The 21,162-nt window shown below is 50.9% G+C and overlaps 3 protein-coding genes and 1 non-coding gene across 4 annotated transcripts; all 4 read left to right on the top strand.

Annotated features, from left to right (window-relative positions):
- The first annotated feature begins 5,188 nt into the window (after positions 1-5,188).
- Positions 5,189-9,405, top strand: LOC109749608 (aluminum-activated malate transporter 1). The gene is made up of 6 exons (XM_020308558.3): positions 5,189-5,610; positions 5,713-5,862; positions 6,055-6,327; positions 7,810-7,922; positions 8,617-8,766; positions 8,875-9,405. Exons 1-6 carry the CDS (start codon positions 5,316-5,318, stop codon positions 9,271-9,273), a joined length of 1,380 nt encoding a protein of 459 aa, XP_020164147.1. The 5' UTR covers positions 5,189-5,315; the 3' UTR covers positions 9,274-9,405.
- A 992-nt stretch (positions 9,406-10,397) lies between these two features.
- TRNAI-GAU (transfer RNA isoleucine (anticodon GAU)) lies at positions 10,398-10,471 on the top strand. Its single transcript has one exon. It is a non-coding gene; the product is annotated as a tRNA-Ile (tRNA).
- Positions 10,472-10,860: 389 nt separating this feature from the next.
- LOC109749607 (uncharacterized) lies at positions 10,861-12,777 on the top strand. Its single transcript, XM_020308557.4, has one exon. The coding sequence runs from the start codon at positions 10,903-10,905 to the stop codon at positions 12,517-12,519; it is 1,617 nt and encodes a 538-aa protein (XP_020164146.2). The 5' UTR covers positions 10,861-10,902; the 3' UTR covers positions 12,520-12,777.
- Positions 12,778-13,878: 1,101 nt separating this feature from the next.
- On the top strand, positions 13,879-16,241 carry LOC109749609 (cytochrome P450 704B1). The gene is made up of 4 exons (XM_020308559.4): positions 13,879-14,386; positions 14,477-14,692; positions 14,777-15,073; positions 15,164-16,241. Exons 1-4 carry the CDS (start codon positions 14,042-14,044, stop codon positions 15,959-15,961), a joined length of 1,656 nt encoding a protein of 551 aa, XP_020164148.1. The 5' UTR covers positions 13,879-14,041; the 3' UTR covers positions 15,962-16,241.
- Positions 16,242-21,162: the final 4,921 nt, after the last annotated feature.

Below are 21,162 nucleotides of genomic sequence, written 5' to 3'. Positions count from 1 at the left end.
TTGGATACATTTGTTTTGCTTACAAATGAAGGGCCTAGCTTGGAGAAGGATGAACATTGGAGCAAGAACAAGCATGGAGTTGATGACCTGTGCAAGGGAAACAAGAACGGAGTTTCCCTTGATGATTTCAGAACTTTGAAGCCACCATAATGAGTGCATGGAGCCTTGGACGAAATATACAAGATGCCACTTCATAAATTTCGTTCAGAGGCTATTCTAGGTGCTGCGTCACCTTATTATTGGGCCAGGCCCATGTAATTTCGAAATACTTGAAAATAGGCTGTTTTTAGAGTCTGTATGTGCGGGGAAACAAGAGTTAGGGTTGGTTTCGGACCCCTCCTCCAAGGGCCACGAAATTCCCCCCTATTCCTCCATATATACAGCCCTTCAGGCATCGTTTAGACTTTGGGTTTTGTTTAGATTAAAAGTTCGCCATAGCTGCAACTTCGCGTATTTTATTTGTGTTCAACGACCAGACCAAGACGTCACATACACTAACTTGATCAATAAAGCTTTCCTCTTTTATTCGCAATATCCAGATTGCAATCTTAGTTTCTTGCTTGTTCTTCATTTGCTTGCAGGAAATAGACCCTCGTGGTCAGGTTGATCGTGCTCCGGCGTGGTCAATAACCTCGCGGAGTTGGTTTAGCGATTGCTAAGACGCGACGTCCTCGCACGTTCGTAGTCGGATCGTCAAAGTCTACTCCATCCAAAACGATAGTCACCATCTCATAGAAAGACGGGACATCTTTGCCTGTATCAAATTTGGTGCTGAGTATGTAGATAGATTAGTGTCACCTATTTAACATATGAATATTGGCAAATTGTTGGTGCGTGAAATAATTTTAGCTTAGCACAAAAATTATCATGGTCGGCATGAGGATTCCAATAACTGAATTTGCAAACGATCCTCGCATATGAATTGTGTACATGGACTCCTGCTTCTGTTAAATCCTTATTATGCTTCATGTAGCAATTCTATATATCAAGTAAAGCTGGAGGGAGTTGATCCAAGCCTTGCCCGCGTGCATGTGTGTGATATCAATTTATAATTTCCTTGTCATGTATGGTTGCTCAATCTCTGCTGGTACCTGTCACCGATGCATGACGATGACTTGGAGTCGGCGTTTGCTTCCTAGCGAAGTACGGAGTTCATCTTTTTTTTTTTCTATTACAACACACGGACATATTTGCTAGTTGCACTAATACAGATTGACTACGTCTGAGACCCAGAATTTTGATAACCTCCTTTCAGCATATGCATTAGAGCATCTCCACTGGTCGCCCCAACAGCCCCCCCCCCCCCCCCCCCCCCCCCCCCGCATCTTTTTTAGTGCCGGCGACGAAAAACGGCGCAGCCACGCCCCCAGATCCTCGTTTATTGCCAATTCAGACCAAAAATTACAACCGGTGAACCCAAGCCGAACCCAACGCGCCGGGGGGGGGGGGGGGGAGCGCGGCTGAAGCGAAAAGGCGCTTGGGTCCGTGCAGTCGGTGACATCGGCCAATATCCCTCCGTTTTCTTCCCTCTTTCCCTCCATTTCCACAGTGTCGCCCCCTTCTCCCCCGCCCCTGCCGCCATTCTCTCCCCAGATCCGCCCCGCCATGCCGCCGAAGAAGTATGCAACCCCTCGCCTAGCCACCGATTCCGTCCAGCCAAAGCAAAGGAAGTCGAGGGCGCTGATGGCAAGGCCCCGGGGCTTGTCAAACGCCCAGTGGAAGGCCGGCCGAGGTTGATCGCCCGCGAGTATTTCAACTTTGTAGCCATGAAGAAGTTGGCCGTCGATCAAAATATGAACTTATTAGGATGCTTACTTGAAGAATTAATGCAAATAATTAATATTGTGCATGTTTGTTTCAAAAGATATTTTGCATGCCATACATATCATCTACCTCATTGGTTTTCACAAAGTATTTTTTTTTTTGATAAGTTATCCTTGCGATATAATGGTTTGCATCTTTAGCTTGTGACCCTCTTCACCATCATACATATTCTATATACTACATTCATGGAAGTTGGCATAATGACATGTGTTTCCTTCTCCTCACCCACGATTATACCTCTCTAGGACATCATGCTACCAGCGCCATTTACCACTGGCCAGGCTCCACCGTAATCTTCCCCTGTTGGATGACCAAGTGCTACACTTCCCTTTGGCGATGGCACCGGCCTGGCAACATCCGCATTTTTCAAGCATTTTTGTACTACTACAATGTGTTGGCAAGACTTAGTTCAAGTATTAGACGATCTCTTCTCTTCTTTTATGAATATGTACGTCTTTTCAATCACATATCCTAAACATGAATGAATGTTGAACTTTCAGCAAACTTTAATCTGTTCTTCTCATATATATATATATATTCCTAGCGGCCATGCATCAAGATGGCAAGCAGGGCGAAAGCTTAATGTGATAACTTAATGATATATTGGTCAATTTATGCAAAAATGATCTCTCATATTTTGTATATTCACTTATTTTGGGAAGTTCTTATCAATCTATCAAAAATTGACGGGCGTGGCAACGCGCGCATTCATGATCTAGTCAATATATGACAGCAACCACGCTGCTGGCCACTTCTGTCCATTGTCCACGCAGCCCATTTCATCAGATGTACACACAACAGACACGCAATAGGCCCAGTTCAGGTCGGCTGCAGCCATCCACTTCTGTTTGTTCTAAAACAAAACCAGCCACTTCTGTCTAGTGTCCATGCGAATTGTCAAAAAAAGTCTAGTGTCCACGCAGGAACGCATGCGATACTCACCCAACGGCCAGCCGGTTCCTTCTTCGGCTCTTCTCATTGACGAAGCGGCGGCGCGATTCTGTGCCGAACTGCCTATGGCGGGCCACATCCAGGCGAGGGATCCACCGGCGTCGGAGCTCCCCATGGTTTCCGTAGAGGTCACATACAAGTTGTGCTCGTGCAGTGCCGTGCCCGCTGCCGCCGGTGGGGAGGAGCGACGGGAATGCAATGCTGCTGTACAAAGGGTGGGGTTGAGCATTGTGGCAGCGGCTGCCGCGTCATCGACGTCAGGACCAACAAACCCAATCTCTAAGCCTAAGCTGAATCAGATACTGTTTGCTATTGTGAACAATTTGTATTGAGTGAACCAATTGGCTCCTGTATTAGGGTGATATATTTTTTTGAACACCCAAAGTTGAATTCCTGGATCCGCCACTATACACGGCTCGGCGTCACAGTTGAGCAGCACCGACACCGATATGGACGAGATCATCATGACCGGCTCGGCGGCCGCTGCTTCGTGCCCCGGGTTCCACACGCAAGATGAAACTCCAGACGCCGCCGTCAACATGAAGGACGAACTCGACGACGCCGAGGAGGAGGTGGAGCCGGCGCCCAAAGGGAGAAAGAAGAAGCGGGCGGCCAACGCCAAGCCGGGCGAGCCTCGCGTCAAGTGAACGTCCAAGGAAGACGAGTGCCTCGCGGAAGCATGGAAGACCGTCAACATCAACCCGATCACCTGCTCGAACCAGAACGCCGACACATACTGGAGAAGGATCAAGACGATGTTTGACGAGCGCAAATTGGTCGACCCCGACTTCGCCAACATCCACATGGACCGCGGCGAGAAGGCCATGGCGAACCACTGGGCGACTATTTAGGCGGCCTGCAACAAGTGGCATGGGATTCAAGAGGAGGTCACGGCTCGCCTGGAAAGCGGCGCCAACGTCGAGGATCAGGTATGGCCATCGTTCGTCGGTCCAGTTCTTCGTCGTGTACTTCGCCGACACTTTTGTCTTTGGTTGTGCAGATGGTTCGGATGTTGAACATGTTTCGCCAGGAGAACAGCGATCAAGAGTTCAAGTTCCTTCGTGTGTTCACCAGGATCGAGTCTTGCGAGAAATGGACGGAGTGCCGGCTCGCTCTCGCCAAGGCGAAGGACGCGTACAACCCGGACGCGCCTGCCCCGACGGTGGCAGAAGGGCGCCCTGATGGCAACAAATGAGCCAAGGCGGTGAGGGACGCGACACCCATTGCCGAACGACTGCAATCGTCGATCGAGCGGTGCATCGCTGACGCCAAGAGCAACCCCACCAAGAGGGAGGAGAAATCCAATGCGAGGTGGTCGGCGTTGATGACGAAGCAGGACGTCAAGCTCGACCTTCTCGATCAGGACCAACGTCGCCACGAAGAAGAGGAACACCGACCTGGTTTTCTTGATGGGGGCACACACATCGACGATGGACGAGCAGGGGAGCGCGGCCTCATCTTGAACCAGATGTCGGGACCGGCGGCGACCACCGCCCCTACGCCCAAGCCGAGCCCGAGCACTGAAGCTATGCCCACGCCGATGCCGAGCCCGAGCACTGAAGCTGCGCCCACGCCGACGCCGAGCCAGAGCACTGAAACTGCGCACACGCCGACCTCGGCCAGCCTTGCGGTAGAGGAGCCTGCCGTTTGATGAGCTCCATGTCTATTGTTCCTACCCTTTTGATTGCCGGACTTTGGCTATGTTCGCTCGCCGACCCTGTGGCATGGTGGTCGCCGAACTGTGTCATTTTTTGGCAGCGGCAAAGTGAAGTTTGAATTTTTATGCGTTTGGGGGCCAAAACCTGGGGGCGCGGCCAGGAATTCGATCACCCCCAAATCGAGAAAACCGTCGGCGCAAACGCCAAAAACCCATCACCAGGTGCAAGGTTGTTAGAAGACTCAGAATCGTGATTCTGAATCTGATCGGAGCTCCGTTGGTAAGATCGCAAATCGTAGAATCTTCACTATCAGAATCGTAAAAACGTTATTCTAGATACTAAAATCGTATAATCAAAAAGGTTACTTTGGATTGTAAAGTCGTAGAATCGTAAAACAAAATCGCGATTCTAAGAATCATGGCTGGGTGCGCTGCGGGGCCAAATGGCTGGAGACGCTCCTACCACTATGGTTGCGCTCCACACGCACGAGCAGCAGGCAGTAGCACAGCGAACGCAGATCGGGTCCATGATATTCATTCCCCAGGCCCCCAAATAAAACACGTAGGAACGGTCGCAGGGGCGAGGTCGTATCTGGCAGCGGCGTGCCCTGAGGAGGTCGGATCCGGCGGAGGCGCGCGCTCGGAGAGGCCGTATCCAGCGGAGGCGACCGGCAGGGGGGGGCACGCCGGCTCGTACGTAGCGCCGTCGTGGTGTCCCCTGGCGACTGATTTGGGTAGCGCGGTGGATGGGTTAGGAGGAATGTGAGCGCGCCATGTGTTTGTCCGCCAGTGCCTAACTGCCGCACTGCCTCAAAAGGCGCGTGCTAGGGTACTGTACTTAATTAGCAGCGCCGTACGCGCTTGAGCTTGCATTGCATCTGCCATGGATATTGATCACGGCAGAGAGAGCGACGGCGAGATGGTGGGCACCATCGCCAGCTGCGGGCTGCTGCTCCACTCGCTTCTCGCCGGGCTCGGGCGTCGCGCCGCCGGGTTCGCCCGGAAGGTGGGCGGCGCCGCGCGGGAGGACCCGAGGCGGGTGGCGCACTCGCTCAAAGTCGGCCTGGCGCTCGCGCTGGTGTCCGTCGTCTACTTCGTCACGCCGCTCTTCAACGGCCTCGGGGTGTCCGCGATATGGGCCGTGCTCACCGTCGTCGTCGTCATGGAGTACACCGTCGGTACGCGCGTAGTATGATCAATCGTACCAGCACATACATTACGCTCGCGATGTCTGAAACGTGATTGCATTGTGCTCTCCCTCCGACGCCAAAACGTGGCAGGTGCCACGCTGAGTAAAGGCTTGAACAGAGCCTTGGCGACGTTGGTGGCTGGCTGCATCGCCGTCGGAGCTCATCAGTTAGCTGAATTAGCTGAACGCTGTGGTGATCAGGGAGAGCCCATAGTGCTCACCGTGCTCGTCTTCTTCGTAGGTAACTGCAGTCACTTATTTTAAGACAGAGGGAGTGCATGGTTAAGTACCCTTTGAGACTCTCTTTTTAATTACTTCCTCCGTTCTAACATAAGTGTCGCTGATTTTAGTACAACTTAGTATACTCGTAGCTAGTAATATCCTTTACCTAATGATGCTCCTTGCATACATGATGGATTGGTATTCAACGCAGCGTCAGCGGCGACGTTCTTGCGCTTCATCCCGGAGATCAAGGCCAAGTACGACTACGGCGTGACCATCTTCATACTGACCTTCGGTCTGGTGGCCGTGTCGAGCTACAGAGTGGAGGAGCTCATCCAGCTCGCGCACCAGCGGTTCTACACCATAGCCGTCGGCGTCTTCATCTGCCTCTGCACCACCGTCTTCCTCTTCCCCGTCTGGGCCGGAGAGGACGTCCACAAGCTCGCCTCCGGCAACCTCGACAAACTCGCTCAGTTCATTGAAGGTAACGCATCACGTACGCCAGGTCAGAACATCAATGTACGCTCCCCATAGGTACCGGACCGATGTATTCCAACATTCCATGACAAAGATTCGTCATTCGTTCATAATTATAGTTTTTCGACATTCTGGTTTAACCACTGTTATCGTGAGCCTTGTCTAGTTTACAAATGCAGCTTGATGTGGGCCTGATTAAAAATCTGAAATGTGTCATCGAGAGAAAAAAAAACTGACCAGGACCAGTTGCGCACCAGCATCACCAATTGCCCCGGTGCACGAGATACATCCCCCTCTACCTGGACATAAACGTTTGGTTTATGGGTGTATATACACCTTATATGAAAAAAAAAGTAATTAAATAAAAGTCAAAAATTCTGAAAATATTTTTGAAATAAATTTGAATGTCCATTGTACTTGTAGAAAAATTTCACAAAAAGAAAAAACCCCGTTGACTTCATTTGAAGAAACAAAAATTACGACCAAAATAGTGTGACTAGTGACTCATAATAGCAACAAACCTTTTTTTCTCTAAAGTCAATGCTGATTTTTTATTCGTGAAAATTTATATACTAATGCAAAAGAAAGTCAAGTTTATTCTAAAGAAACTTCTAAACTTTTTTTTGACTTCTCTTTAAAAAAATCCTATATCAAGTTTATATACACCCAGGAACCAAAGGGAATTTCTCGCCTCTACCTATTCTCTCTTAAAAAAGGTGTCTCTAAGTAAAATGCAACCTTAGGTCCGCTGGCAACCTACATGGTGGTGAGGCACACTAGCAAAACTTACTTCTGCCACGAAGTCCGAGCTCAGCCAACACGATGAAAAACTCGGAGAGGGATCAAAGTTTTGCTCGGTTGGATCTTAGAACAAAGTTTTTATTTGGGAATCTAGATTCTCCGAACTTTTAGAGCTACACCAGACAACATCGCGGGTTGCCTTCAAGCAAAAATGGCAAGTCCAAACCAAAATGCGGACCCTCTAGACTTAACTTCAGATTTGGTATTTTGGCTCATGTACACCTCGGACCAATGTCCGAACCCTCCAAATGTAACACCTTATTTGTTTCAAGCCAAGCGGAACATGAGTGGATAGGAGGGATTTTTGGTGACAATGGATGTAGTGTTTGACATTTACCTTTCACACGAGTTCCATCAAACCCCTCTTTATAGTACGTTGCCCCTATGACTCGTGACAAAAGCCACTCAACCTCAAGAAATGAAATCAAACTTATCGCATGCACCGTCTTCTTTTACCTTTTTGTTGCTGGCGGTGGTGGTGGTGTGTGTGTGTGGGGGGGGGGGGGGGGAGGGGATGGGTGTCAACAAAAATATCTTTCATCATACCGGAGACTTTCACATCACACATATCTCAATAAGAATATTATTCCCCTTGATTGCGTCATTAACACCAAAATCCACTTGGGAGGGGGGGGTATATATGCCATTTCTTCTATAGACACTAAAGACTACATATAACTATATGCAGGAATGGAATTCAACTGCTTTGGCGAAAACAGTGTTGCAAATAATTTTGGGGGAAAGGATTCCCCCCAAATGCACAAGAGCGTCCTTAATTCGAAGGCCACTGAGGACTCTTTGGTAAGCATACTCCAGACACTTTTTATGGTACACCAACTATAATGTGACCCTCATTTTAGAGTAATCTAATGGCTTATATGTTCAATTTGGTAAATACCACCACCACCCAACTAACTAGAAGTAATACATTCCTAGAGTGGCGCTTGGGTGGATACAAGTGTGGGCAACAGCAGCCCAAGACCAAAAAGACACATATTTGTAGTATTAGATTCTCAAAAATAGAAATATGGTACGACATACCGCATTGTTCAACCGTGGACAAAGGCCAATCTAGTCCAACTACTTTTGTAGTGTTTATTAATTCTCATGTGAGTGAGTGGAGGTGGCGAGTATACCATTACAAGAAAAATATGTCATAGAGAGGGGTTGGCACTCAAAAGGGGACTTGGATACAGAGGGTGCGGGTTACAAGTTGGGGAAGGGGCGTTTGGATCTAGTGGCTAAGAAGTTCTTTTGCATTTTTAAAACCGTGACGGCACTTAATTTGGATCGGAGGGAGTAGCTTTCATATTTATTCTAGTTTTGACGACTCAAAATGTTGGTCGGAATCTGGTTGCAATCAATTTTCGATAGCTACATCTGAAAACACATATGATTCTAGTAGTATCATATGATAACCTCACAACGAAAATTGAGCGAATGATCTTGATCAATGAGATGTACTTACTTGGGGTAAAAAACGTACAAATTGCAGTGCACCTTTGCCAAATGGGAGCCTCGTCATGGCCAGTTCAGATTTCGACACCCATGGAGCCAATACCAGAAGCTGGGAACTCTTTGTCGCCAATGTGCGTCTTCTATGGAGGCTCTTGCTTCATATGTCATCACAACCTCAAAAACCCAGGTATAACTCTAGCTCCTAAAATTCCCCATTTCATGTTCAAAACACGGCCGAGTCGAACTAAAGGAAATAACAACCCACAATTGATGCTTTTTCCTTGTTGACCATCAGTGCCCTGCTGCAGCCAACCCTGAGCTATCATGTAAGGTTCGAAAAACATGTGGCGAAATGAGCTTGCATTCCTCCAAGGTGCTTAGGGATCTCGCAATGGCAACTCGAACAATGACTGTGCCGTCTCCAGTGAATATCACCATGGCTACAGCCGTGAAAGCAGCGGAAAGCCTCAGAAGCGAGCTTGCAGAGAACACGGCTCTGTTGCAAGTGATGCATGTGGCCGTCACCGCAACACTTCTTGCGGACTTGGTTGATAGGGTGAAGGAAATCGCGGAATGTGTTGATGTCCTAGCAAGACTGGCGCACTTTAAGAACCCCGAGGACACAAAAAATGTCGTTGTCAGTACCGTGAGTCGAGGGATAGACGAACCTTTGCCTGACGTGGTTATTTTGTAAATCTTCAAAACATTGGTAGACTATATGGTGAAGAACATGGTAGTACTATAGTAGTACTATGTATCGATACTGGAGGGTCTTGTATTGGTTGATTTAGATTTATTACTGCTGAGACATGTTGGATATATGAGCGATTTTCCATATGCTTTGCCACAGTAATATGATAGATAAAACATGATAATTGGCCCAACCAAAGTACTAATCAAATTAGACATACAATTTGGTAGGTAAGACCAAAACAAAACGTGCAAATCGATTGCTGGTACTAGTAACCCACACATAACCTCTAATAGAAGAGATAGAAACATGTACGATGTGACGGAGGAAGATGACTTTGCAGTAGCGTCTGTCGAAGAAGACATGTCGTCGAGGAAGTACTTGTCGCCGGGAAAATAGTCGCTCTCAGTAACTTCGGAGGAGATGTAAGCAATCCCATGAGTTCGCTCCCCAACACATGGCTGCCTCTCTCCCATACAGGATTACGGGCCGGTTCTTTTGCTGGTTTCTAGAATAAGTTAGAATAAACTGCCCCTACTAAAAACACAACCATAGATATTTTTTAGAAGCCTACTAGACAATTCTTAATTACTAGTAGGCTTCTAAAAATATTAATTTGGTTGGTGGCCTCTCATGGATGATTGTTTATGCCTATAATTATGGGCAACGGACTCCTAAAATCGAAACTGATCCACTACAGTGGAGACAAACGAAGGCCGTCTACAGCCATTCGGTTTCATCCTCCGCTAGTTCGAAAGACGTTTGGGTTTCTGTCATGAGTTCGGAAGTCCCATCTCACTCATGTACTGTACATGCGAGTGCGAGTCCCCAACGTTTGCGCCACATATGCATCAGTTTAACAATATACTGATAGCTTGACATCGTTAGCCCACCGGACTCAATTTATTTGCATGCATGCCCCACTCGTGTACATGCAGGTTCCCTACACATCCCGTAAAAAAGTGAATGGTGAGATTATCCAGATCATAGGCGGCCGTGTACAAGACGCCAGCGGGTCAGATCATCAGATGGCTAGCAACAGAATTGTGTTAATCAAGAGCCGCAATCATTTTTTCTAACCCTTTGATTGTAATTTTTATTTGCTTAATAATATGATTAATCGTTGTGGTCCCGTAGCTCAGTTGGTTAGAGTTTCCGTCCGATGTACGGAAGGTCATGGGTTCAAGCCCCATCGGGACCAAAAAATTTTGTTCTAAATTTAATTGCGATTTTCTATATTTTTTTGTAGTATACTCAATCCCCCTCCCCTCCGAGACCATCAAGTTTTCCATTGTATACCCGCTGAAAAAAAACTTGTAACTTTCCATGAAAACAACCTTGCAATTTCATGTTGCTTCACAGAGTATTAAATCTAGCCACCCATTCTGTCAGTCCTTTGTGTTGACCGCAATAAAATCACCTGACCTACAGTGACGGCTCGTAGCCGTTGCCACTCCACACTCCACCGCATCCCCCCAGATCCGAACGTTACAATCCAAAAGGCGCACAACCCGACGTAGCCGCCACCACTCGCAGCTCACTCGCCAGTCGCTACCCACCAACGAACCCAGGCAAAAAAGGGCCGCGTCGGCCTCGCGCAAGCCCGCCCGCCCACCCACCACGGCCCCGGCGATGGCCGCCGCAGCCATGGACGGCCTCGACGAGGAGTCGCTGCAGGAGCTGCGGAGCCGGGCGACGCGGCTGCTGCTCAAGGAGGACTGGGAGGGGTACGCCGCCGTCTGCTCCCGCATCGTCCACGGCGCCGCCGCCGCGGACCGCCGGGTGCTCTGCTCCGCGCTCGCCCACCGCGCCGACGCCCGCGCGCGCCTCGGCGACCGCCCCGGCGCGCTCGCCGACTGCGACGCCGCGCTCGCCGCCGACCCGGCCCACCCGGCCGCGCTGCTCGCCAAGGGCGCGCTCCTCCGCGGCCTCGGCCGCTACGCGCTCGCCGCCGACTGCCTCCGCGCGGCGCTCCCCGCGGGCGCCGGAGGCGCCGACGAGGCGCGGGAGATGCTCGAGCAGTGCAGGCGCCTCGAGGCGCAGGCCAGGAGCGGGGCGGTGGACCTGTCGGACTGGGTCCTCGCCGGGTTCTCCGGGAAGTGCCCGGACCTCGCGGAGTACGTCGGCCCGGTGGAGGTGCGCCGGTCCGCGCACGGCGGCCGAGGGGTCTTTGCGGTGAAGGGCGTTGAGGCGGGGGCCACGCTGATGATCTCCAAGGCGGTGGCGACGGGGAGGGGGGTGATCCCGGATGCGGCGGACAGCGACGAGAAGATGGTGGTCTGGAAAGACTTCGTAGACAAGGTGCTCGACGCCGCGGAGAGGTGTCCGAGGACGGCGTCTTTGATCTATACTCTGTCCACCGGCGAGGAGCAGGAAGACGAGCTCGCCTTGCCGGACATGGCAGTGTTCAAGCCAGAATCAGAGGATCTCAGCGACGGCGTACCGGAGGCTGGCATTGGCACACGAGAGGCTCTCGATGTGGACAGGATCATGAAGGTGCTCGACGTGAATTGCTTGACGGAGGACGCGCCGTCTGCCAATCTTCTCGGCAGCAATGGCATCGTCAACTGCGGCGTGGGGCTGTGGATCTTGCCGTCGTTCCTAAACCACTCCTGCCACCCCAATGCCCGGCGCACCCACGTCGGGGACCACGCCATTGTTCACGCCTCGAGGGACATCAAGGCCGGGGAGGAGGTCACGTTCCCCTACTTCGACGTGCTCACCCCGGCGGGGAAGCGCCGGGAGGCGGCAAGGGCGTGGGGGTTCGAGTGCCGGTGTGACCGGTGTCGGTTCGAAGCCGAGGACGCCGTTCTCAGGCAGGAGCACGTGAGATCAGAGAACGAGCTGGTTAATGGAGGAGTAGACATGGGAGCACTGGTGGTGAGGCTTGAGGACAAGATGAGGAAGTCCATGGTGAAGGAGAGGCGAAAGGCATTCGTGCGTGCATCATTCTGGAGCGCGTACTCTTCATTGTTCGACAATGGCAGGTTGATGAGGAAATGGGGGAGGAAGGTTCCCGGAGAGGCCGTCATCGCAGAGAGTGTCGCCGGCGCGGTCGGTGGCAGCGAGAGTGTACTGAGGGCAATGCTGAGGGGCGCCGACAATGGCAATGGCTGCGGCAATCGGCTGGAGGTTGAGGACAAGGTGGTGAGGATTGGGAGGGCTACCTATGGCAAGGTAGTGAAGAGGCAGGCAATGAGGGCTCTCTTCAGACTTACACTGGAGGGTGACAACAGCAAAAGCCTCTAGGTTTTTATTCTTTATTCGTTGGTTCAGATAGGTTTGTTGCAGCAAATGTTCTTGTTTGCTCGGTGTTTTGTAATAAGAGGGTGGCAGAGAGTCAAGATCATCCATGAGAGCTCTATTTCTATACTCTCTTGGTCTTGGTTTCGGGTAATTCTTCCAGTGTTTGACAAGAATTCCCCAATTTTAACCATGTCATTTATCAAGTGATGTACTTCCAAGCAATGGATTAGGATTTAGGAATGAAATTGTGCCTTACACATACTTCAATTGTGCTCAACTTGAAAATCTTACCAATGTTGGGCTATTCATTCAGTGTTTGGCATAGAGACATGTTTGTCATGAACTCCCATTGTATATACATGTCATTTATCAAAGTGATGATCTTCTTTAAAGTATACTGGATTAGGACTTAGTAGTGAACTCTGCCCTACACACAATTCTCAGCTGATAGGAATCAATTCTTATCAACTTGAAGGTCGTAGGAATACAATGTTTGGTTATTCTTTCATTGTTTGCCATGGAGACATGAATTATCTTCATCTGACCCTTGTCAAATTTGAAGTGATCTTCATTAGTTGTACATCATCCGCAACTGCTACTGTAGTACCAACAGAAAACGGTCAGCTTGAAAGTTTCGGAATGCAATGTTAGGGAGTACTATTAAGTAGAGCATATATGGATAGAAGTGTTCTGATCTGCGCAACATATTTATTTGGCAGCATTAGATGCTTCCACATATGCTCTGCAAGGTTTCCAATGTTTGTGATTTTTTTTCCCTGTTACAAGTTTCTACTCCCTCCGTTCCTAAATATAAGTCTTTGTAGAGATTTCACTATGAACCACATACGGATGTATATAAATGCATTTTAGAAGTAGATTCACTCATTTTGCTCCATATGTAGTCCATAGTGAAACCTCTACAAAGACTTGTATTTAGGAACGGATGGAGCAATAAATAGAAGGTGATCATTTTCATCAAAAATTTCATTTGTTTGGTCCTGTTAAAAAATTCTAATTAATATAGAAGGGGGAAACTTTCAACAATATTTTCCATCTTTGTGATTTTCAGGCTTTTTCCATTTAGGGAGAACATCAGAGCACCCCTTGACACCCCTTCATTCCAAATTTCTCAACTTGCTCTGCTTTTGACTTCAAAAACTATTGGTTAGTGCGGGTTCATTAAAGATCAGATGGACCATAACCATGGCTCCAACTGTGAAGATGAGATCATCACAGTGCTAATTGTCAAAAAAATGCATCACCTACATCCCCCGCAAAAGAAAATAAAAATGCATCACCTACATGTACAGTATTTTCTTGGTCAGCAGATCACAAAAAGGACACAAACGGTAGGTTCCATCTAGTCAGGGGGTTAGGTTAGGGACACCATGTGGATGAGGCAATCTTAATTCTCGGCCACACCAAGATTGTTTGGTGCTCGGCAGCACTAATGCCCAATATATTACCTAACCGAGCCATCCAAATGCTACATACAGTTAATCCTCCTGTAGACTGAACCCCCTTCATGAGCAGCCCCATGGAGGAAGCTCACGGCGGCATGCCGTCGACGACGGCCTTCTTCCCGCTGGCAGGGCTCCACAAGTTCATGGCCATCTTCCTCGTGTTCCTCTCGTGGATCTTGGTCCACTGGTGGAGCCTGAGGAAGCAGAAGGGGCCGAGGTCATGGCCGGTCATCGGCGCGACGCTGGAGCAGCTGAGGAACTACTACCGGATGCACGACTGGCTCGTGGAGTACCTGTCCAAGCACCGGACGGTGACCGTCGACATGCCCTTCACCTCCTACACCTACATCGCCGACCCGGTGAACGTCGAGCATGTGCTCAAGACCAACTTCAACAATTACCCCAAGGTGAAACAATCCTCGAGATGTCAGTAAAGGTTCAGTATAATCGGTACTGACAGTGTTACAAATGTCTGAAATCTGAAATTGTATGTGTAGGGGGAGGTGTACAGGTCCTACATGGACGTGCTGCTCGGCGACGGCATATTCAACGCCGACGGCGAGCTCTGGAGGAAGCAGAGGAAGACGGCGAGCTTCGAGTTCGCTTCCAAGAACTTGAGAGACTTCAGCACGATCGTGTTCAGGGAGTACTCCCTGAAGCTGTCCAGCATACTGAGCCAGGCTTGCAAGGCCGGCAAAGTTGTGGACATGCAGGTAACTGAACTCATTCCCTTGGTCATCTGAACGTTGATTTCTTGGACAAAATTTCAAGATTCTGACGCGAGCGAGCGAATTCAGGAGCTGTATATGAGGATGACGCTGGACTCGATCTGCAAAGTGGGGTTCGGAGTCGAGATCGGCACGCTGTCGCCGGAGCTGCCGGAGAACAGCTTCGCGCAGGCGTTCGACGCCGCCAACATCATCGTGACGCTGCGGTTCATCGACCCGCTGTGGCGCGTGAAGAAGTTCCTGCACGTCGGCTCGGAGGCGCTGCTGGAGCAGAGCATCAAGCTCGTCGACGAGTTCACCTACAGCGTCATCCGCCGGCGCAAGGCCGAGATCGTGCAGGCCCGGGCCAGCGGCAAGCAGGAGAAGGTGCGTGCGTGGTCATCGTCATTCGTCAAGCTCCCGGTCGCTGGTTTGTGTAGATGCCATGGATCACTGACACACTAACTGGGCGCGCAGATCAAGCACGACATACTGTCGCGGTTCATCGAGCTGGGCGAGGCCGGCGGCGACGACGGCGGCAGTCTGTTCGGGGACGACAAGGGCCTCCGCGACGTGGTGCTCAACTTCGTGATCGCCGGGCGGGACACCACGGCCACGACGCTGTCCTGGTTCACCTACATGGCCATGACGCACCCGGACGTGGCCGAGAAGCTCCGCCGCGAGCTGGCCGCCTTCGAGGCGGAGCGCGCCCGCGAGGATGGCGTCGCTCTGGTCCCCTGCGGCGACGGCGAGGGCTCCGACGAGGCCTTCGCTGCCCGCGTGGCGCAGTTCGCGGGGTTCCTGAGCTACGACGGCCTCGGGAAGCTGGTGTACCTCCACGCGTGCGTGACGGAGACGCTGCGCCTGTACCCGGCGGTGCCGCAGGACCCCAAGGGCATCGCGGAGGACGACGTGCTCCCGGACGGCACCAAGGTGCGCGCCGGCGGGATGGTGACGTACGTGCCCTACTCCATGGGGCGGATGGAGTACAACTGGGGCCCCGACGCCGCCAGCTTCCGGCCGGAGCGGTGGATCGGCGACGACGGCGCCTTCCGCAACGCGTCGCCGTTCAAGTTCACGGCGTTCCAGGCGGGGCCGCGGATTTGCCTCGGCAAGGACTCGGCGTACCTGCAGATGAAGATGGCGCTGGCAATCCTGTGCAGGTTCTTCAGGTTCGAGCTCGTGGAGGGCCACCCCGTCAAGTACCGCATGATGACCATCCTCTCCATGGCGCACGGCCTCAAGGTCCGCGTCTCCAGGGCGCCGCTCGCCTGATCTTGATCTGGTTCCGGCGACGGTGATGGACCTGGACGCTCCGGTGGCTGGCTGGCCGGACGGCCGGCGCGTTATGACACGCTCGATTTAACTTGGCAACTGTGATAAACTCGTATATGTAGGCAGAGTGGAGAGGGTATTGATCGATTTGCCATTGACGTTGCCCTACTCCATGGATGTTTGTATTGCCTCTAGATCATTATAGTTCGTGTTTGTTCTTGAGCCTAAGTATTTATTGCACATTTCAAAATGACAAATGTATGCAATTGTCTTTTCTGGATGTTTTCTAAGGATTTTCGTAGATTTATTTTGTCGATCAAACCCTAGCCGTCACACATGATTCGATCCCTCTATGGGAGCTCGACACGGAGGAGCTGGTGAGCTGCTACAGGACGACGACGCTAATGAGTGGTCGAATTGCGGTTGTTGGCAGGCGATGCTCGATGGCGGCGTTGGTGAAGCCGGCGGTGGTCGCAGGGTCACATATCCAGCGCGGCGATCTTCAACAGAGGCCCAACTTGGCCAGATCATCGGAGAAGAGGGCATCGATGCATGGTCCTGGATGGCGACGAGCTCGACATCAGACCCGCACCTATCATGCAGCGGCATGTTTGTTAGTCCTAATTTAGGAATAAGGTCCCCCTGGTCCGTTCATATGTTTATCCCGACGAAGGGCGTGTTGAGCCGTGTCTTTGATTTGTCTTCTGGGATTCGGTTGGCTTAGATTTCGTGGTGGATTCATCTGGATTCAGACGACTTTCGTAGTCTACGAAATTCCTACAGGTCCTTATCGGCATTTTCTTCTCTGGGGCACCGATTTGATTCGTAGATCGTGGCCGCCGGCATCTTCTAGTCTAGATCAACGACTTCCCTGACGCTGCTTCTACAAGCTTATGAGTTTTAAAAAAGTTTGCTTCTTTGAGGCGAAAGCCGAGAGAGGCATCGAGCTATGCTCACGACACGCCGCTGATGGATACAGGAGGAAGAAGACTTCGACATACCCAAAGATTTAAGTGCTATTATTATTTTTCTATGCAAATGTGTTAGGAAGGACCCATAAACTTAATATTTGGCCTTGGGCCCTTTCGAGAGAAAATAACAAAAAAATTATGAAATTAGGTGATCTTAACTTCTTTTTTTGGAAAAGGCTTAATGCCATATATTAAGAATCACATGACCTTACAACCACGGCCATACGTAAAAGCAAAATTACAATCAAAGCTTTAGGGATCTTAGTGTGATTCGCATGATTCCATAAATACACGAATAAGAAAAAAAAAATCACTACAATGTCATGCTCAGTTGATTCAGATTGTGTTTGCATCAATCTTCGTTTCGTTGAATAGTAAGAAAATGCAAAAGAATATTTTTCAAGAGTTTGGGCATATTAAACGTGGACCCTCAAACCGCACGCATCCGTCCGGACTATACGGTCCGGGCGTGTTTTGCCATCCAACACGGTCATGTATCCGTCTCCTGGCCGGTTCGAACGTCCTTTTTCCCACAAACCTAAAGCAAACCAGGGAGGGGGCTTGCGGGCGTCCGGACTGCTAGCACACCCTGTTCCTACAACTCTGGCTCACCAAAACAATCTCCCTCGTCCGCACACTTTCCTGCCCGAAGCGGTTGCCCGCATCCATACCACTCTAGAGCAGCAGTTTCGCATTGACACCGACCCAGAATATAACAGACGTGACCTCTCACTAGCGCCGGCATTGATGCGACCGAGAGCGGCGCCCGTGCCGCGTCTCCGGTATCCATGCCTATTCAATGCCCGAGAGACGTTACTGGACGGGACGGGATGGATATCCACCGCATTCAGACGGGTTGCTCACCCATCCATCTGCCGCCATTAAATAGGCACGCCGGCGAAATCAACTCCGGCGTCCGCACATTGACACACCCGGATGCTTGGCCTCACTAGCATCCGCTATTTAAAGGTGACCACTCCTGGCTCAAACTACACCGCACCAAGTCCGCTCCACATCCTCCCGTAGAACACATCCGCCATGACTGCGAGTGGGAACGCGTTGTGGGAGAGCCTCTCGATGGAGCAGAAGCTCGAGGTGGCCGCCTGGCAGAGCCACCGTGCTAAGAGAATAGAGGTCGAGATGTCGGCCAGCTATCCGGGGGTCATGGACGTCGACCCCACAATGGAGATGAGCTCCGACGAGGACTTAGCGCCGGTGCCGACGCTCGCGGCGGCCATGACGGCTTGACGATGGAGCAAGCGCAAGCGCACTTCAATGCCACCATAACAGAGGAGAAGTCGGCGTCCCGGCAGGCGCAAGAGAAGCAAGGGTACAACCTCTTCCTCCGCGAGCGAGGAAGCCGTTGCGGCGACCCCCCCAACTTCGTCGTTGACAGCAGGCGTCTACGAGGCCTCCCGCGCTCATGCCACCACTCGCGACGTGGTCGATATGCCGCCGGACGCATAGGCATCGCTGGCGCCACAGGCGATCGCAGACGAGAACGCCGCCAGCCGCGCGTCCTACGCACCGCCAACGAACTATCATTGTCGTCGGTGGCACAAGGAGCGTGCCTTCCCGTCCATGTCCATCGTTGACCTCACGTCCATCAGTGACATACATGTCATGGATCCGACGAGGAGTAGTGCACGGGGCGCGGCGGGGCCTCAAGTTCTATGACGGCCTGGCCCGTTTCCCATGTCCTACTCTTCCTCGCCGACGGCCGCACCTTCACTTCACGGGTCTCATCATCGTCACTCATGGAGACGAGGAGATGGATCCGACGATTGCCGGAAGGGAACTAAAAGGACGTGAATGACGGGCGGCGCCATAGGCTAGGTTTAGGTCTGGTCGTTTTTTAATAAAAAATATCGAATATGTAATGAATGCGCTCCAGTTCATATGAAAATCATCCGGTTTGCATGTGATTCGTCCGGTTTGTTGAAATCCCGTTTGAAATGTATGCGGACAGGATTGGATGGTCCACAGACAGATACAATGTTCGATTTGAGGGTCGGTGTTGAAGATGCCCTTGTGAAAGATCGTGAATGTCGCCTAGAGGGGGGGGGGGGGTGAATAGGCGCTTTAAAATAATTACGGTTGAGGCTTGAACAAATGCGGAATAAACCTAGCGGTTAATTTGTCAAGCACAAAACCTACAACAACTAGGCTCACCTATGTGCACCAACAACTTATGCTAAGCAAGAAAAACTATTTAGGTGATAGCAAGATATATGACAAGAAACAATATGGCTATCACAAGGTAAAGTGCATAAGTAAAGGGCTCGGGTAAGAGATAACCGAGGCACGCGGAGACGACGATGTATCCCGAAGTTCACACCCTTGCGGATGCTAATCTCCGTTTGGAGCGGTGTGGAGGCACAATGCTCCCCAAGAAGCCACTAGGGCCACCGTAATCTCCTCACGCCCTCGCACAATGCAAGATGCCGTGATTCCACTAAGGGACCCTTGAGGGCGGTCATCGAACCCGTACAAATGGCAACCCTTGAGGGCGGTCACCGAACCCGTACACTTTGGCAACCCTTGGGGGCGGTCACCGGTACCTGTCAAATTGCTCGGGGCGATCTCCACAACCTAATTGGAGACCCCGACGCTTGCCCGGAGCTTTACACCACAATGATTGAGCTCCGAACACCACCAACCGTCTAGGGCGCCCCAAGCACCCAAGAGGAACAAGCTCAAGGGCACCAAGCACCCAAGAGTAATAAGCTTCTCAACTTGTAACTTCCACGTATCACCGTGGAGAACTCAAACCGATGCACCAAATGCAATGGCAAGGGCACACGGAGTGCCCAAGTCCTTCTCTCTCAAATCCCACCGAAGCAACTAATGCTAGGGAGGAAAAAGAGAGGAAGAACAAGAAGGAGAACACCAAGAACTCCAAGATCTAGATCCAAGGGGTTCCCCTCACATAGAGGAGAAAGTGATTGGTGGAAATGTGGATCTAGATCTCCTCTCTCTTTTCCCTCAAAAACTAGCAAGAATCCATGGAGGGATTGAGAGTTAGCAAGCTCGAAGAAGGTCAACAATGGGGGAAGAACACGAGCTCAAGAGATAAGGTAGAATGGGGAAGAAGACCCCCTTATATAGTAGGGGGAACAATCCAACCGTTACCCCCAAAACAGCCCCGCAGAGGGCGGTACTACCGCAGGAGGCAGCGGTACTACCGCTGATCACAGCGGTACTACCGCTCCCCCGGGCGGTACTACCGTGGAGTCTGGAGGGCAGGAGAGTGACAGACCCGAGCGGTACTGCCGCGGTGGTTGGGAGGTACTACCGCTCGTGAGCGGTACTGCCGCTGCGAAGTACCGCACTATCCGACACGAAAAATGACCCCTCGAGTCGACGCGGTAGGGGCCTGGTACCGTAGCGGTACTACTGTTGAGGACCCACCATTGGTACTACCACTGCGGAGCGGTACTGCCGCTTGTGACCCCTAAGCGGTACTACCGCTGGGACCATCCTAAAGCCACTTCCACGAAAACAAGTATACTCCACGGGAAACCAAAACTGCCATAACTTCCGCATATGAGCTCCGAATTGAGCAAACTCAAGCTTGTTGGATACAAGACGACGAGTAGCATCAAAACAGCGACTGGTTATAGTAAGAAGAGGCAGGGAAGGTATGCCAACAAAATAGAGGAGTGAAACCTCCAACCGAGAAAAACCGGCATAACCTTCCAACATCGAAAACATCATAGAAGATGTGAGTGAACTCCGCTTTCGATGAACTCGAGTTTGTCATCAAGATGACCATAAGCTCCAAAACTCACAAAGAGAAAAACCAAACAAGAACCAATAAAGATGATGCAAGGATGCAATGGTTTGAGCTCTCTATGAACGATACGATCAAGCTACTCATCGAGAGCCCCCCTTGATAGTACGTCAATCGATCCTATAACCCGGTCTCCCAACTACCATCATGAGACCGGTAAAATAGAAAACCTATCAAGAGCAAACCTTTGCCTTGCACATGGTCCACTTGAGCTAGATGATGACGATCTTGACTCCCTCAAGATGGACCACCTTTCTTGATTGCGTTGGCTCGATGAAGACTAGTTGATTGCTCCCCCATACTCCACTATGGGTGAGCCACCCTTCCGCACATCTTCACAAGTCCATTGTCACCATAATGGACGGCAAGCTTCAAGCACTTGATCTCTTCGTGATGCTCCACTTGAACTTGCACACGACAATGTTGATGACGATCAC

This window comes from Aegilops tauschii, chromosome 4, assembly GCF_002575655.3.
Source record: "Aegilops tauschii subsp. strangulata cultivar AL8/78 chromosome 4, Aet v6.0, whole genome shotgun sequence".
Lineage (NCBI taxonomy): Eukaryota > Viridiplantae > Streptophyta > Magnoliopsida > Poales > Poaceae > Aegilops > Aegilops tauschii.
Note: the sequence above shows the minus strand (reverse complement) of the source record. Positions and strands in the feature narration are given on the sequence as shown.